Genomic DNA, 18,291 nt, shown 5'->3' with positions numbered 1-18,291 from the left:
AACCAAACCAAATCTTATTGTTATTATTGTAATGTAAAAACAATATACAGCTTCAATGTATTCCTTAAGAATGTTTTTCCCAACCTAAAATGATGCTTAGTTATGAATGGCTAATGTACTTATGAATATCATTTACAATTTTATGCATTTAGCAGACGCTTTTATCCAAAGTGACTTCCATTGCATTATGATATACACTTGTTTCTAAGTATGTGCAATCCCTGGGTTCGAACCCATGAACTTGGCGTTGCAAGTGCCATGTTCTAACCACTTAGCTACAGGAAAGCTTTTTTTTTCGTTTTTTATGTAATACATTGAAAAATGACAGTGATGCTAACACCGTGTCTACCCCAAATGCGACAAGCACAATGCGATACGATAAATGAGAAACTCATTAGAACCCATTATAATTAAAAAAATTGTCCACACTGGATGCGAAAAACCCATTAAAACAAGCCGTGTGTTGTGTAGTGCCCGGTGTAGACACAGTGTGATATTATAAGAACCACCACTGACAAAAATTATTTACAAAAAATATACAGACACACATTAATGAGAATTGTGAAACTTTACATTGACTTTATGGTGAGTCTGGAAATGTGTCACTTATCTAAAATGCAGAAAGCCACCGTTTAAAAAACTCTTCTTGATCATATATAGGCAACTTCAACAGGGAGCAGTGAAAGAAGGCAGAGCCTTTAGTCATGCAGCCATTTCCTGTTTCCTTCCTTCCTGTTTCCTGTGCATTGTGTTAAAGCAGGCACACAGGAAACAAAGCAGAGGCATATAAAACAAAGCCTGAGTCACACACCGAGATTAGTAAAGGGGATGCAAGGTCAAACAAACATACACACAGACCCACACCTGCAAGCTTTAGAAGATCCTGAAATAGGCTATTTCAGCTTGACGGAAGTCTCTCTCCTGAATGTTTTAATCATTACAATCGAGTTGCTTCTCTGTCCCAGATTCGAACCTACTGACTGACAGCTGGGAGTCAAATCTGTACAATACCGAGAGGTGGCAGGTGCTGCTATCTGTCCAGGAGACATTGGATTAACATGATGAATTTTGCGGGATTACCTGTGTATTACAGGAGATGCACAATGTGATCATTTGTGACACACAAACCTCATGCCTTCAATCTGATCCGGCACAGGAGACTTTTACCCATGTGTTTAAGACTGTATTAAATCAAACACCGTATCGCGGTGTCAACGTATGTGATATGAATTCAGTACTGACAGGTGAAAAAAGATCATACCCTTGTTAATATACTGCACTATAAAATATATTAAAGGGATAGTTCACGAAATGCTGTACACAAAGGAAGATATTTGGAAGAATGTCAGTAACCAAACAGATCTCATCCCCCAAATCTCATCTCCCATAGTCTATGGGGGATGAGATCTGTTTGGTTACAAATACAAAGGATCTTGAAGGAGTGCAAGGGATCATAGAGATGCCATACAGTAGTTTTATTGCTATGAATGGGCAATTTAGACATGATTTAGAAAACTTTTAATGATACATCCTCTCATATTATTAATATTTAACATACAAGAAATATCTTTATTGTTAGTTTTATTTAAAAAAAATTGCTGTCACACCATAGGACACATGTATGGTTATTTGTCAACAATGCAAAACCAAATAAAAAACTGACCGGTTATCCGTTGTCTACATTAAACAAACATTTTGGTGCCCACAGTAGCTACATTGTAAAGTATATTTTAATATTTTCAAAAACGTTTTGGTGCCCACAGTAGCTACATTGTAAAAGTATATTTTAATATTTTCAAAAACGTTTTGGTGGCCACAGTAGCTAGATTATAAATGTTTTTTCTTTAATATATATTTTCAGAGACGATTTTTGAAATTCAAAAGAGACCAACTGTGCCTCTATTTAATATAACGTATTTAAGAATGCAGAGAAGTTTCCTTTCTATATGCCCCATAACTTTCAGTCTGTTATGAAAATACGCCTACTTGTGTAAAATAGGACCAATTAACGCATTTGATAATTAACCACATAATGTTGATCTGATGCCCAAAAATGAATTAGCCAACTGTGAAGGCAATGCCCTGTAATTACCACAAATCCTACTAAATGATATGGAGAATGAGTGCAGATAAATCAACAAGCCATATCTATAGGCACTGCAGAGCTCGTGTGACCCTTTTTTGCCACGAAAAGCACAGCTTCATTCGGATTCCTGCAGCACCGTCTCGGATAAAAACTCTTTATCGGTTCCCCTTCGAGAAACAGTATGGACACTTCGATAAAGACCCGCATTTAGATGTGGCTCCTTATGTGTCAGACGTTTAGCCACAGCTGAAGATAAAAGTTCTCTTGTGGGCAAGCTGAGGCATTAATCTTAATTTGACATGAGAACCGATAACAATGTTTCTTTTTAAGCTAAATAAAGAATAACTCAGTCCAAGGAGAAACCGTATAAGCATCCATATATAGCATGTGGCAGTGAATACCATCAAAAAGAAAAACATACAGCTTTCTCTGTGCCCTTTTTCTGTCCTTTATCTTTGAAAAAAAAAATCATACACACTGGAAAATGTCACTTTCGAGCCAAAAATAGAGCAGCATAGCTAAGCTAGCAAAAGAATTAGCAACACCCAACATCATGAGGGATGGATTACATTACACTCTCAGAAGATTTACTGTTCCCACACGCTGTCACATCAGTTTAAAGAGGCTGTCGCGAAAATGAACACAGTTTGGATCTGCCACTGTAATTCCACTGTTAAACCTGTCCTTGAAACACACAAGACCACGACCAATGAGTAAAGTTCACATGGTAGCGCGAAGGCCAGGAAGACATCAAGAATGTTACGTTTTCGAGGGTGAAAATTCATTTGGCTACAATAAATCATTTCTGCTGTGTGTTTGGGCTTCTGAGGATGCTGATTAACCTGAAGAACATCAAAACAAACAGAAGCCCAAAGGAAGTAGATCCTGTAGCACGCATGCACATCCTGGGGCAGGTCAGGTTTCCTTCTTGTGAGGTCACGCCTGTGATCAAACTTTCACGCTGTGTCTATGACAACATATCCCAAGAGTGAACACTGGTTTTTGGGGCCGCCCCTTCATGAGGCAAAAGATCAGCCAATGTGCACACAGCAAATTTTGGTTTGAAATTATTTAGTTCTGAAAACAGAGAAAGTCCCTTAGAGAACAGAGAGGAACTGTTTATGGAAAATACAATGTATTGAGCTTCACCACGCTTGGCAAAATTCCTACAGGGGCAGTTTCCTACAGTACAGCTTTCCTGTAGCTCAGTGGTAAGAGCATTGCGTTAACAACGCAAGGTTGTGGGTTCAATCCCAAGGGATTGCATGCACTTAAAAATGAAATGTATAGGATAATGCAATGTAAGTCGCTTTGGATAAAAGTGTCTGCCAAATGCATTAATGTACATGTTTAGGCCACTGATAACAGTAAGAAAAACAAAAAACTTCAAGTCTAAGAAATGCTGTCGATTGCCACAACGCACACATTCAAAGTAAAACAACACAAAACATGTTTACAGTACATACTGAATGCACAGGTCCAGAAGCACTTCATCCTTTAAGGCTCATTTCACGGAAATAGGAGGCGACGCAACACTTTCCTTTTTTTTTTTGAGGGAAAAAATCTCAACTTTTCAGGAAGGCAGATGCGCACCACAGGTCATGTGACAAGAACCAACGAGCCAATATAGACAAGCTCAATGAAAAAGGAGACACATATAATAACAGCATAACTAAATCTAGTAGCAGAGTTATTGCAATGTATTTTCGAAGCATTTAATCCATATATCCTTTGTTTATACCTCCTCGTCTCAACGGCTATCGTGGCCTATGGTTGCTATGCGACGACAGACGCCAGGAGAGCACAAAGTCCAGGCGCTCCGGGAAAAAAGGAGAAAGCAGTGCAGCTTGCGTTTTCCGCACGATTTTAAAATGTGAACCGGGCCTAAGACCACCCAAACATTAATACTAAAAAATACAACCAACAGAACATTTAGAACTAGACACATTGTTAGAAAGCAAACAAGAAACACTGAAACAGGAAGTGCTTCTGGAACAGTGTTGTTTACATTCAGCAAAATATTCTATACGTGGAATAGGAGAGTATACAAGCACCCTATAGTTTTTTTGCGCTCAAGTTTCCAAATAGTTCCATGTACATTTTGATTCTTGGTTCATTTATACTGTATAAGAAACTAAAGTTAAAACAGCGAGGAGAATCATTTTAATTTTTCAATATCCGTTGTACCCCTGATGTCATAAACCAATTACATCACAGATGATGCCATTCAGGAGCAAATGCAACGTCTGACTGACAGGTGGTTTGTATCTGACATCAACATGCTCATGAATTAATCATCATCCAGACACCCACAACCAAGATAAAGCTTAACAAGTGGCCTTGATATTTATAATACGTATATAAATCCCATTAAAGGCCTGCTGATCTAGGATGAGATTTACGATGGCATATATACTGTAACCCTGTGTCATAATCCTTCCACTTGGATGAAAGCGTAAACTTGATCTTGGGTCGGTATAATTTAGATAAACGTTAAACTAGTTTTCTACTCATTCAGGGCGACACTGTACCATAGATTTCAAATATGACACCCCTCCGAGTCCTGATCTCAACAATGCAAATTCAAAGCATGTTAAACCAAATCCAGCCTAGACTTCAAAGTGGTTTTCAAAATAACTTCTGACATTGACTGAAATCTGTGTTGCATGGCATAACAGTACAGTTAGAAATCCAGAAACGTAAGTACATGAAACTAGCTTTAAAGGAACATTCGTCGAATTTTAAACGTTTTAGATCATAAAAACTTAGATATCTACCTAGATAAATACTACAGATCCACAGAAGTGAGTCTCATGAGACACAAGCTGGTGGCACGTTAGTGTGATTTTTGTTGCGAAGGTTCCAAAGAAAAGTTATTTGCACTAGGACGAACAGTCTGACCTTGAGCAACTATGAGTTTGAAATAAGAAAGCGCTAAACGCACAGGTCCACTAGGACCAGTCCAAGCATTTATCTGCCTCCCACTGAGAATGAGTGCTAAGAAAAGATGGATTTGTTTACTTCATCCTGCTGAATGCACAGAAATGAAAACGAACAAGCTGTGGGGTTGCATGAACATGTAATCTCTGCTCTTCTAGACAGGGGTTCCCAAAATGTCTTTTACGAACTCTACAAGACATTTTTAACTCACAGAACCTCGCTTTGGGATCAATGCATAAAATTGTGCTTTCATTCACTAGACTAACTATTAACTTAATAGTTACATCATTTTAGCTGGACTAGAGTTTGGCCAATATGTGTAAAAATTGTCTAGAACTTCTTACATCTTTCCTCGATGCAAACAAAAGCTGGCCAATAGAGAACTTTCACCATATATTTGCAATGATTTGTGAAATGATTTGCATATTATTAGGCAATATTGAAATTCAGATTTTTAAATTGGTTTATACGTAAATAAAGATGTATTCAATTTAGTTTGATTTAATGAATGTAAATGATTCAATAATGAGAGGAAATTAAACCAGAAGAATCCTTCCCCCTACTGCCATGCGTAATACTGGCACAGATGAGAGAATCTTAAGCACTTCAGACTGAAGTGCAAAGCACAAAAAGCAGCACCAAACAAACTTATAAAAGTGTGGATTCAGATTATAACACGATAGGCTGCAAAGTTTACTAGTGAATTCTCAAATTTAGCAATGCCAAATATATCATATTCTTAAAATCCCTCTAATCACATAAACACAGGTGTGTAGGAGTCGGATCGAAGTGGCCACTTAACACATGCAGGCACGCAGTTGTATACACTTAACAAATACAACTTGATGTGAGTGTTGAAGTAATTGTTTGTGTTACTGTCATGTCTTCAGGGCAACATTACTGCTATAACCAGTTAGTGACATTTTCCTCAGCCAACAGCTCACTACTGAGTGGGAAAAATTCCACTACTGCCCACGACATGATTTACTGTAGCACAACACAAGCCCTTCGATGGCCAAAGATCATCACGTCTTTCAAATACAAATGGAAAATATGAAAACACAGAAATACAAGTTATGTTGTATGTCGTCAGCCAATAAAATCCCTTTATATTAAAATTGAATTAGTGTCAATCCTGTAAGTGAGAACTTGGCTTTTGGCCACCACTGATAAAATATCTTATTTGCAGAAATTAATAATTTAATCTCACTATGTAATATTGTATCAAAAATGACCTTTGATATTGATCTTGCTTCGAAAATATCACAATAAGTCACAAAAAAAACTCTTTTCGAGTTTTTTTTATTTAACCACCAAATACTACACTTGGTCTCCCTTGTATTTGGTCCCTCTCTCCCCATCCTCTGGGCTGATTTATTACCTACAACCCACTAATAGGCTGATTACTGTGGGTTTGGGATTACCCTCAGTTTGCCATGTTAAACCAAAGTAAAGCTTGTGTGAGATGATGTGTGTTTTAACATTATTGAAATTCGATAAGAAATAAGATAAATAATAAGAAAAAAAGGATGCAGACAATGGAAGAATTAAGATGCAGTGTTTGGATGAGAGAGATGAGGAAATGAGATCAAGAAATGTTGCATGCCAGATTTAAACCTGTTTCTCCCTCATGAGTAACATGGTTTAGCAAAACCAGAGAATGGGTTAGACCACAGATCTGGCTTGGGATTTGCTCTTATAAGATTTTTGGGTAGGCCTACTTGGATCAGTCTTCAAAAATCCACCTGTCCATTTATATTTACGTTTATGCATTTGGCAAACGCTTTTATTAAAAGCGACATATATTGCATTGTCCTATACATTTGGATCTAAGTATGCGCAATCCACTGGGATCGAACCCACGACCTTGTGTTGATAACGCAATGCTCTTACCACTGAACTACAGGAAAGCGACCTTGAGTGAGCTTGAGTGGCATCAGACCGTCTTGAGCTTGAGTGGCATGAGACACATCTATGAAGTTTCAAAATTTTGTATTTCAATATGTGTGCAATTTTCGCTTCTAACATGCAATTTTGTTGGAGTGTGTTTTAAGATTATCATCTGGAGGTGAGATAAATCTCTGGATGTCCAACCCCCCCTTCCCCCACAACACTTTCCTGTAGCTCAAGATTGGTTTCTGTCTACTCTGGCAGTCTTAAGCCTCGTCTTTTTCCTTTAATCTTCTCATGCCTCAAAGCTGTCTTCAGATGCAAGCACCTCACCACACAATCTCATTCGAAGAGGTTACTTCAAACAAAACCTCCAGAAATACCTGTTGTGACTACCAAACAACTTACAGCCAAGGTGACTGTCTGAACATAAGAGATATAAATCCAATTAATGATTATAGACCAATTCAAACCTCAACATATCAAGAAGTTTAGTTATCACTAATATTAGCCATTTCTTAACTTATTGATATCATTTGATATTATTTTTTTTTACTTTTGACTTCTTAGAATTGGATTTCTGTTGCCATAATCAACGTCTAGTCGGCACACAGATATATTTCTATAGGAGCACTATAATAGCACTGTCCCTTTAAGAGCACATGGCAAAGTGGGTTGCGTGGATCCAATGATAGCAAAGCTGTGTGTGATCTTTCATAAAAGTGACATCATTGCTTTCAAAAACCTATACTAATGTTACTTTGAAATGCATTGAAGAGCACAATGGCTTCACAACCTTTTCTTACTTGATGGTTATTACTCATGCCTTGAAAATAAATACAAGCCTATGTTACAGAATATTAATATTGTGTATTTCTGTCCCTTTCCATTATGAATCCACAGATGGACGAAGAAGGCTGACATAACCGCCTCTGTATAAGCCAATCCCGAGGGACAATAAACAATGGCGGCCAACAAAGCGTTTATTTCCAGGCCTCTTTCCAGCCAGGGTCCATTTTCAGGAAGGATGGGTGGAGGTCTGGACAACAGAGTCACATTTCCTTTCAAACGTTCTGAGATTAGATTGCAAACCTTGTAAATGGAGACCGTGACAATCTGCAGTGACTTTCTTTCTCTAGTGCGTTAACGCATCATAAAGAAAATGTATTATTCTCTATAGCAGGCCTATCTAATCTTATTTCTTCACAATGCCTGAAAAAAAGTGTCAAAATAAATCGCCAAAAATGTAAGAAAAAACCCACAGCAGCTGAAAATCTTTAAAACCACGATCGATAAGACTGAGGATGTTTTCTCTCTCGCTGAAGTTTAGTCACAGCCCTGACATCTGCATTACTCAGTCGCCGGACTCGCCGCTCCCGAGATGAGGGCAGAGAAATGTATTAATTTACTTGGAGCTGTTATCGAAGTGATCAGGGAGCAGTGGAATAGCTCCGTGAGGGAATGCCGGAGCTTATCAGGGAGTGCCAGCAGCCCGAGAGGAAGTCGAGAGTTTGATTCAACAATGTCTCTTCCTTGATTTATCTCTCTCTCACTATCTCGATCACCCATTTTCTACTTTAAAAAGTAGAGAATTTTTGTATTTAAAAAAACATTTCTTTCTAGTATCATTTAAATGATTTAAATGCTTTAACATGGCATAAACCAGTTTGCACCCATCTAGTCTCTCTTTTCTCTTTTAGAGCTGGTTTGTGTCTAACCCACAACAGCACACTGACCAAATGTGAGTTGATTGCCACAGTCTGTTCCTTCCGACTGAACTGTCAGAAACCTACTCGCCATTGTCCGCCCTGTGACAATTTGATAAGACAACAAGGACAAACTTTCATACTTCGCTGCCATGAAATAACTTAAAGCGAATTTCACTCTCGGCTTTGCTGCATTAATAAATAATACGCAAGATGTTCTACTCTAAGATTTTTTTTGCAGATGTTCTTCTACTCATTCAGTCATGAGCTTGAGTGGCATGAGATTTACCTTCATTGTGCCACCAGAAATGGAAAACCTCACTTAGGTTAGAGCACAACTTATCACCTGTTTGCAGGTTTAACAGCACCTGCCTCAAAAGCCTGCGCCTGTCACTCATGGTCAAAACAAACTACAAATAAACTAGATGAAAACTTATCTCGGAGTTTATACACGACTGTTGAATATTTAATGTAAATCGGAAGATTTATAATAAAATCCTATGCTTAGCATTTCCAAAGTTGTTATGAATTTGAATCATTTCAAATGTGTGAGATTTAAAGTAGTTGAGTGCACACAATCGTTCAGGTTTGTGGTAATCCTCTGTCAATGCGCATTTCAAATCTTCCCTGTGGAGAATGATTACCTTCACAAAATGAACTTGCACAAGATATAATATTCAGTAGTTATTTAGTACTCCACAGAATAAGACTTTGATAAAGATGGTATATCTTAAACTATGGGGTGCATTCATGCAGATCTTGGTGCATCAAGAAACCAATTAAGTCTCTGGATCATAGATTAAACTCTTAAAAAGAATCCAGAAAAGATTCTTGAAGATACACTATATCACACTCAAAACATACAGACACAAATACTGTATGTCAGCTATGTCCTATTCTTGGATTAAACACACTAGCTAATTTGCTGATACTTTACGATGCCAAAGTAATCCACCTTTAATCCTCCCAGGCTCGATTAAAAAGTCAAATCACCAGCTCCTCACTTCAGGACTCTCTGAAAAAAACAGGATCTGCTGGTATTTCACATCCTTGACAAAATGTATCGGCCCAAAAAATATACGGTTTCATTGGACGCATACGCCTGCCGTGAAGTTAATTTATGGTCTGTGTTTGGTTATAATATAACAAATTTATTTATGTACATTTTATATTAATATTAATTTATATTAATATTTGATTGTTTGATAATTGTATTCATTTAAAAAATACTCAACAGTAGATTCTTTGCGCATGTCTACCGGAAGTAATGTTTGGGCCAGCCACATAACAATTGTTTGTTGTTTCTGCTAAAACCGTCAATATTCAATACCAGGTTTATGGGTACGACTGCATCATAATTTATGTCATGATATTTTTAATTGAATTAAATGTTAGGAACGAAATTGAAATAACAGATCTATTTCTTAAACATTACTTTTCAATTTTGTTAAAGAATTGATGTCATTCAAGGTCCAATTTAACCTTCTATATAAAAAATGGATATGTATAAGGCACACATATAAGGGACAAAATTAAATGTTGACCCAGGTCACATGATAGCGAACTCACAAAATTAAATGTTGACACAGGTCACATGATGTCGAACTCACAAAATTAAATGTTGACACAGGTCACTGGTGGAAATGGGAATTGTGTATCACACTGTACCCATAACATAGCAACATTCTATTATCTTCTACATGTCAAGGACTATCTATCAATGAAGAGATCTGCTTAATGCATCAATGAAAATCTAAATGTTTTAACCAAAATAGTTCTAAACAAATAAGGCAATGCAATATTACAATAATTTTTCTTAAACTATACAAAATGTGTAATCTGGCTCTAAAATTCCACAAATCCAGAACACAGATGTTTGAATTCAATTATTCCCAATCTCATTAGTATTCTGAACCTCTCCATGGCTGTCGTTCTTTGAGAGGCAGAAGGTTAAAGGTGAAAGTGTTTAAATGAACATTCACAGGTTTTCATTAAGATCTCAATTATGTATCACACAGTAATTAGGACCCTGAATTATCGAGAGTGGAGGAAAAGAGCAGGACTGCTCCTGACAGCTCGGGCTATTTTTAAACCGATGGAAAGATGAACTCTTGTGCTCCTCCCGTTCTGATTATGTTCTGAGTTTTGAGTGGGAATGAATGTCTAATGACCAACTGCCAGTAATGGATTGGGCACAAGCTAAAACCGAGGCCGCTCTCTCATCCACTTTAATGTGTTTTTGGAAGTGGCGTTCTGTTGGGTCCTCTGCTATTATTTTTCTAAGTGTTTCCACAAATGTCAAGAGGAAACTGGGAATTGAAGGATGCATAGAGCGCTCTTCATATAAATGAGGAACAAATAGATATGTATTAAAAAAAGATATGTTTCTCCAGAGATTGTGGTGGAGAAAGTGATCTGTGTTCGAGCTTGGAGGAGGATTTCGCAACATACAAGGGAAGTAAAAAGTGTGTTTTTGATGTCAAGCCAGGATTTGTGACAATCGAAAGCCAGGGCTTAAGTGCAAAGCACAGGGACTAGAGTAGACCTGAGAATTGCACAACTCTGATTGGATGGAATATCGATGGCCTTGGGAGGCTTTAAATTAGAAAGTTCAAGTCTCAAGTAATGAGCTGTGCATTCTAGGATAGAGGATGTTTCCTCCTTGTGATGAGGTGTCAAGTAGAGATTTCAATGTTTAAGCGCTGATCGATGTTGCGGAAGATTACTTCAAATACACAATCACACACCAGACATGTGCGTGTCTCAATGCTACATAACACATCATGTTGCGGCACCCTGCCTCTAAAGTGCACGCTTGATGTAACTGATGGGAGCAACAGCGTGCGAGATATTAGCTCAGTAGAACGCAAGCTTCATCCCTTTAGGAGATTAGCATAAATTGCATAAATATTCTGTAATTGTAGAAATAAAATCAGGGGACACATTGAAATTATAGCTATTATAGTGAATTTTAAATGAACTACATTTAAACCAATTATATAATTCAGTTTTTTTGTTTATCGCCGTACAATTTTATAGTTTGCATTACATCGTGCTGTTTTTTAGCAAATCGCATCATGAAAATGTTTTTAAGCAGCATTTCGTGATGCCTGGGATCTTGCGAACGTGTCCCCTCCTCATTCTGTGTTGTTGGCTCTCTGCAAGTGTGGTTATATTTAATTGAATTAAATGAACATGTAACATTGATAGACCTACTTATTATATTGGCAGCAATGAATAGGAATACTTCCAAACTTGCAGAAATCCAAACATTCTTTTTACAAGCCAAAAATATCTCCCTAATGAGCCAATGAGGATCTACATGAATGACTAAAAGGTTTAAGTGAGAAAATCAATGACGGTAATGATCAGTCACTAATGAGCGAAGAAGCACACTTGCTAAATGTCAGAGAGAGGAACAATAACCGCCTGCAGTTTATTCATCATTGGTGCCAATATATGAATTTGAAAAAACAATTAGGCATTGGTATCTTAAATACTTTATAAATACATAAAATACTTTCAAAGCAATCTGTAACTTTTGCATCTATATTGCAATCTTTGTTTAAAACAAATTTCAGGTTATACTAAACGGATAGGTTGAAATCAAATGACTAAATCCTACCTGATCTATCATTATTATAAGTTTAGCCTTCTTTGGTGAATTGGGACTTATGTTAATGTACTTGCTCAATAACTTTTTTTATTCATTTTTAACCACAAAACAGTTATGAATCACATAATTAAAGCTTCAAAAACTGTCGCCATATTTCCTCACTTTAGTATTTGTGCAGAACTTACACAAAATGCACAGCTGCTAAACAATGGGCTTAAAAAAGTGAACACTGTAATCTAATTTTAGAGGATTCAACCCGAGCACAAGAGAGCATGAAACGTGAGGTCATTGCCTAAAGCTTGGCCCCCTGGATCAATCCTCCCTATTAAGGGAATACGCATGTGGTGTATTGGCTGTTGGGTCATTCCCAGAAACTGCACTTTAGTGGCCAAAAGTGATGTTTTCTTTTTGATTCGTGCAATTTACATTTGCTGTTATCGGCTATAATACAGTAAATCAAGTTCATGCTCATATCAGGGAACAACCCAACCTCCTGATACCCTTAACTGAATTAGCTCAAGATCCCTGGGAAGCATAAAGATATTTACAATTTGGGGGAGAATAAATTAAGTGGTCTGTCAATAGACTGGGGAATAATAAAACAACATGCAAATTAAATCAACGTTCATTCCTTTTACTTGTGAAATGGCTCTGAGTGGGTGTCTTTACTCTTTATCTCGGAGAGCCCGATGGGAAGATAAAACCAGTGAGTTGTCATTAACATAATGAATTCTTGATGCTTCAAAACTCTGGTGTGCGGCAGTGATCCTAACAACCCCTTTAGAGATGATATAATTACAGCTTATAATAAGAACAGCGCCAAAATTATTGTTATAGTCACCAGAATGTCAACACAGGTTCAGGACCCCTCACTTAAAGTCTGAGGTACGAGTGTGTAATTATGGGAAGATTACCGTTCTCAAAGGTCATAAATAACTGTGTGTCAGGGTGTTTTTTACTGGGTTTTGCAGTAATGAGGTTTTGGGTGCTGTGTCTAGCCGCAGAAGCTGAAATACTGCTGATGAGCTACAAACTAAAGCTTTATATCCTCTAATGGCTGATGGGGTGACAGGTGTGCACAACCTCTGTGAAATGGCAAGTCTACATCTCTCTTTATTTCTCTTGTGTAAGAATCCACTTTTACCCTCATATGTTTCTGAGTCTATTTCTCAAAAGAAAGAAGTGCATTTTACTCAAACAGTTTATCCAGCACACAGTAACCCCACCACATAAAACAAAACCTTCATTACTGAACAAGTGGCAACAAGAACAGGAACCTCTGTATATGTATCTTGCAATAGTGTGTTATGAAAAAACGAAATGCACACAGTTTTGTCACTTAAAAGGTGCCAAGATAGACATAAGGTGTTATTAATGTATAATAATCACAACACGCATTTAGTTAGTTCCATATAAATGTCAACCTTAAGATACTAAGAAATAGGTTTTTACTGATAGGCCAGATGTCAATATACATTTTTTATTCACATTTTTTATTTTGTTTTTGACGCACAGTTCTCCAAAGTCTGGTAAGGGAATTGTCACAGGTCCATATTCCTCAAAAATGGACACAAGGTTATTAAAATATAGTAAATGAATGTCCTTTAAAGAGCCATTCCTCCATTGGTTAAGTATTACTGCTTCTGGTTTGCACATTTTGATAAAAAGTATGTTTGTGTCTAAAATTGCGCTTCCTTTTATTGTCACATCCATATCTCGTGATTTTTTTAAAAGAACAATTATACTTGATATTTTTCTAATGTCTGGAGTCAATCATCAGGATTAGTAAAATATGAACAGATGACTCAATATGCAGATGCGTTTTCTGTCGCTGGACCTAAACTAGGGAATAGCCCTAGCCCTTAATCTTTACAGCTTGTGTCTTGTAGGGTTTTACTTCAGTCCTACCTTCTTATTGTAAAGCAATCTGGTCACCTTCGGGTGTTTTTAAATTGTGCGATATAAATCCATTTGATTTGTATATACTCATAAATACATTCTGAGAGAATTTATATTTCATGTTTTGACTGAATATGTCACATTCATAAAGCTGGAATTGCCCAATAGAGTATAATAAATGTATTTCTAATAATCACAATACATAATTGTATATTATCTGTTGTACTTCAAATTTCTCAGTGTTTAAAGAATCTCTTTCTCAAATAGCCTTTAAACCGTTACATTAAAAATCATTAATGAAGATTGATGAAGATATATTATACAATTAAAAATAAGACTGGAGAGAGAGAAAGCCGCAGGTGAGAATCTGACTGCATGATAGGTACAGTAGTGAAATCCTGTCACTACGTTTAAAACTAGCGGATTCCTGAGCGAGAATGTGAGATTACGCTGGTTTTCAGATTTGGTAATTACTCTGTCACTTCCCCTACAGAAGCTCCGCTAGCTCACCAAGATTACTTCTGACCTGAAGTACATTAACTGCATTTTTGCAATCACCATCATTGTTTGATGGCAATATGTTATAAAAAGCTAAATACTTTAAAAGAAACAACTTTAAATTTAGTGGATTTATGTAGTGATTTAAAGGTAACAAATATATATATATATTTAATTAAATATAACATGTAAAACATTTTCCTAATAAGATTCATAAGTCTCTCACAGATCACACATAGGCAATACCTGTCTCTGCATCTAAACCATCTTCACTCTCTCTCTCTCTCTCGCCCTCTTACTCTCTATCCGTTTTCTAATCAGACATTCAAGACTGAGAACAGAGTAGAATCATTACCCTGAATGCGCTCTGTACACAAAAGTGACACATCGTTGTGACAGCACATTCAGTTCATTTGAGACGATGAAAGCACGACTTCCTCTCAGACTCTGGACTAAACTCCATGTGTCACATTCACTTATAATTGCGCAAAAGTATTAAAAATGATATGTGTGGAGCAAAGAGAAAATATCCACCAGAAATCTCCAAAACTACAGTTCATTGCCTTGGAACGATTTTGTCAAATTTTTGTTTTGTCTACACCGGATGCGACACGATGCAACGTGACAAAAGACAAAGGTAAAAAATACACTGTCTATTAAAAACAGTGAAGTGTGTTTTGTAAAAAAAAAATTATCCAAGTAAATTGCAAATAATGATCCTACAAACTACTCCTCTCCACCAAACGCATGTGGTAATGTATGTGTTTTTGAAAATAGATATCACTCACAGTCACAAGTGCATACTATGTGTGTGTTTGTGTGTATTTCCACAGATGTCAATAGGTCAGGAAGAGAGTTGGGAAAGTCGCCCACTGGTTTTCTCATGACCCTGGGCTCCACTGAATATGCTCCTCTAGGGACACAGCATGGAGAGGGACGCTTCTCACTTCCGTATAAGGGACATCATACACAATAAACCAAATATTAACCAACCTGGCACAAATGAAACACATTACACCCGACCTAAACACTATATTATGTATATTACATAAACATATGCACCCATACACAAACACACACACAGTGTTTAATGTATGAATGTTTTGCTTAAAGTTCACATGTTAATTGATTTATTTAAACTGTGTTCATATTTGTGTCGCCACTTTTTTTTCAACACAAAAGCTCTTGTTTAACAAACTAAATTTTCCTTTGGAGCTTCAGTCTTACCTATTGATGTTGTTATCCTTCTATATACACATATATACACGTCGCATTGTATACCTTCTATATATTATAAATACAAAGACAGGACAAACTCGACTTTTGTCCTGAATTCACTTTGTTCATCCCACCGTTGCCATAAGGCTAACAAGGGATTTCATCAATACCACGCTATGTCTTGTACACGCCTGCAAAGCAATGCAGGATTATGATAACCTATGATGTTCTTCTAAACTAAATTACCCCCAGCCACCTGGCTAAGCCACCTGCGATAGTGTTTCTCCCCACATCTGCCTTCCAGAAGGCCTAGTAAATCCTCAATTTGTGTTAGAAATAACTCTAGCTACATCTGAAAGCCTAATTTTTAGTCTTGCAGTGTATTCCAGCCATAAACCGCAGTAAAGTACAATAAGAACAACCAAATACTTTAACCATTATAGATTTTTTTCTTTCACTAGACATTTATTCAGATTGCAAATATTTATAGGGTCAGCGTGAATCAAGTGAAAATTCAAAAGATGCCCTGTGCCTAACACCCGTCTATCGGTTGTATCTTGTTTTTTCTCCATGATCTAATGATAGTGCCATACCCTGCTGTTAACCCACATCATTTTCCACCATTTCCCTCTTTCCGGGCATAGCTGAGAGAAGGATGCACCTGCAATCGCGTGTACAAAAACAACACCGCCAATCTAAGTACCCCAATAGTTCACAGACATCCTGTATTTTAAGAACTACACATTTACGTCATTCAAATCCAAACAATATCAATTGTTTGCACTTCACACTAAAATAATTCAGGGAAAATGACATTATTGCCTAGAAAAGCAGCGTGTTAAATGGTTCCATAAGCAGATATGACCACACCTAGGCTGAAACCAGTCTGCCCGTGATAAGAGCTGTGTATGGAAAACAGTGTTTTATAAGGGCATGTAATTCTATACCTGTATACAGGGTGTCATTTCACCAACGTGGGACATTTTAGCAATATTGTGTATATGTGTATGGGATGTGATAATTCAGTATCCTAGTTCACCAAGTGTGAGGCGAAAATTAGAAATATGATACTGTAGTTGTTATACCATCGTATAGGCTATATTGACTTGAACCTTGAAGGTGGCTCGAATAGGATAGGTCACATTGCTGAATTAAAGAAGATAGACACTTTTCCTCAGGATACTCAGGATTTAAGAAACGTATGAAAATAAACAATGGTTTTACTCCAGTGACCACATTTTCTATAGTCTCACTACCATTTTAACTATATATAGTAAAACTATAAAGACCAAAATGTACTTTGGTCTCACTATAATAACCAAAGTGTAGCCATAATATTTGCAGTAAAACTAAAGTAACCACAAATGTACTACGAACTTACTACAGTACATATAGTTTAACCCTTTTATAGTAAATCTGTGGTAATGCAAATGACAATTAATCCGCTAAAAACATATTTGATACACTTTGACTATAATAAAACCATGGTTAATTTTCAATAGCCCCTTTTGGCCAGTAGTCTTTTTTAACCTTTGGACTCTCAAAACAACCCAAACGCTGTCTTTCTCCAACGTACTAACGTATTTCTCAAGTATTAAAATAACCCATGCGTATTCCTAACACACTTAATATTTACAGAACAGCGTAAATGTAACATACCCGAGACCCAGCACAGAAATGTGAATATTGACAGGCAGGTGTGAAGTTTGGCTGAAGTTGGCGTCTCCATGGCTCAGCATGTGAAGAGTGTCCGCTTTGCGCGCTCTCGTCCGTATTAACAGTGCGCGTGAAGCAGATAACGGTTATCAACCGACAAATCAAAGCGCCGAATCTTTCAAGTTTCCTTGTTAAACAAAATCCTCCCAAACGAGCGATTTTCAGCGGAGGAAGAGCGGAGCTACAGCCGATCTGAAAAGAATCATGTTTGACTCGACTGAATGCGGTAATAACAGATTAAACAAGTGTCCGTTTGTTCGGTTTCACACATCCGAATAGTTTCGCCCGATACCGGAGTTTCGCTACGTAGGATCTACTATACCGATATAAAAACTGCTAGAGGACAGAACGGACTACAGTAAACGCACTGTGTGCGGAATGAATGCTGGCGAGCTGTTGCACCTGCACTTGTGCGGAACGCCCCCTATGTAACGTCATCATTCCTGCTGCAGGTGACTTCTGCATGGGACTACACGGGACCCTAACTATAACTATCGCAACCATCGTTTTTTTTTGTAGTAAAATTGTGGTAAGCCTAAATTTACTACAGTACGGTCTCACCACAGTTAAGGATATTTGTAGTAAAACTAGGGTAATATAAATGTTAAAAAATCTGCCATGGTTACTATTTTGCTGTAATAAAACACTAGATTATTTTCCTGATGGATAATTGACTTGATTTATCTTTGGTAACTAATAAATATGAATTAGATATATAGCAA

At 37.1% G+C, this 18,291-nt stretch overlaps 1 protein-coding gene across 1 annotated transcript in view; it reads right to left on the bottom strand.

The window, feature by feature from the left end:
- Positions 1–17,944, bottom strand: part of esama (endothelial cell adhesion molecule a) — a 29,872-nt gene extending 11,928 nt beyond the window's left edge. Inside the window, exon 1 of the mRNA XM_056736205.1 lies at positions 17,513–17,944. Within this exon, the coding sequence (XP_056592183.1) occupies positions 17,513–17,582 (70 nt within the window). The 5' untranslated portion in view covers positions 17,583–17,944. The remainder of the gene's footprint in view (positions 1–17,512) is intronic.
- Between the last annotated feature and the right edge of the window lie 347 nt (positions 17,945–18,291).

Source organism: Triplophysa dalaica, chromosome 22 (genome assembly GCF_015846415.1).
Source record: "Triplophysa dalaica isolate WHDGS20190420 chromosome 22, ASM1584641v1, whole genome shotgun sequence".
Classification (NCBI taxonomy): domain Eukaryota; kingdom Metazoa; phylum Chordata; class Actinopteri; order Cypriniformes; family Nemacheilidae; genus Triplophysa; species Triplophysa dalaica.
This window is presented reverse-complemented; position numbering and strand designations above follow the sequence as displayed.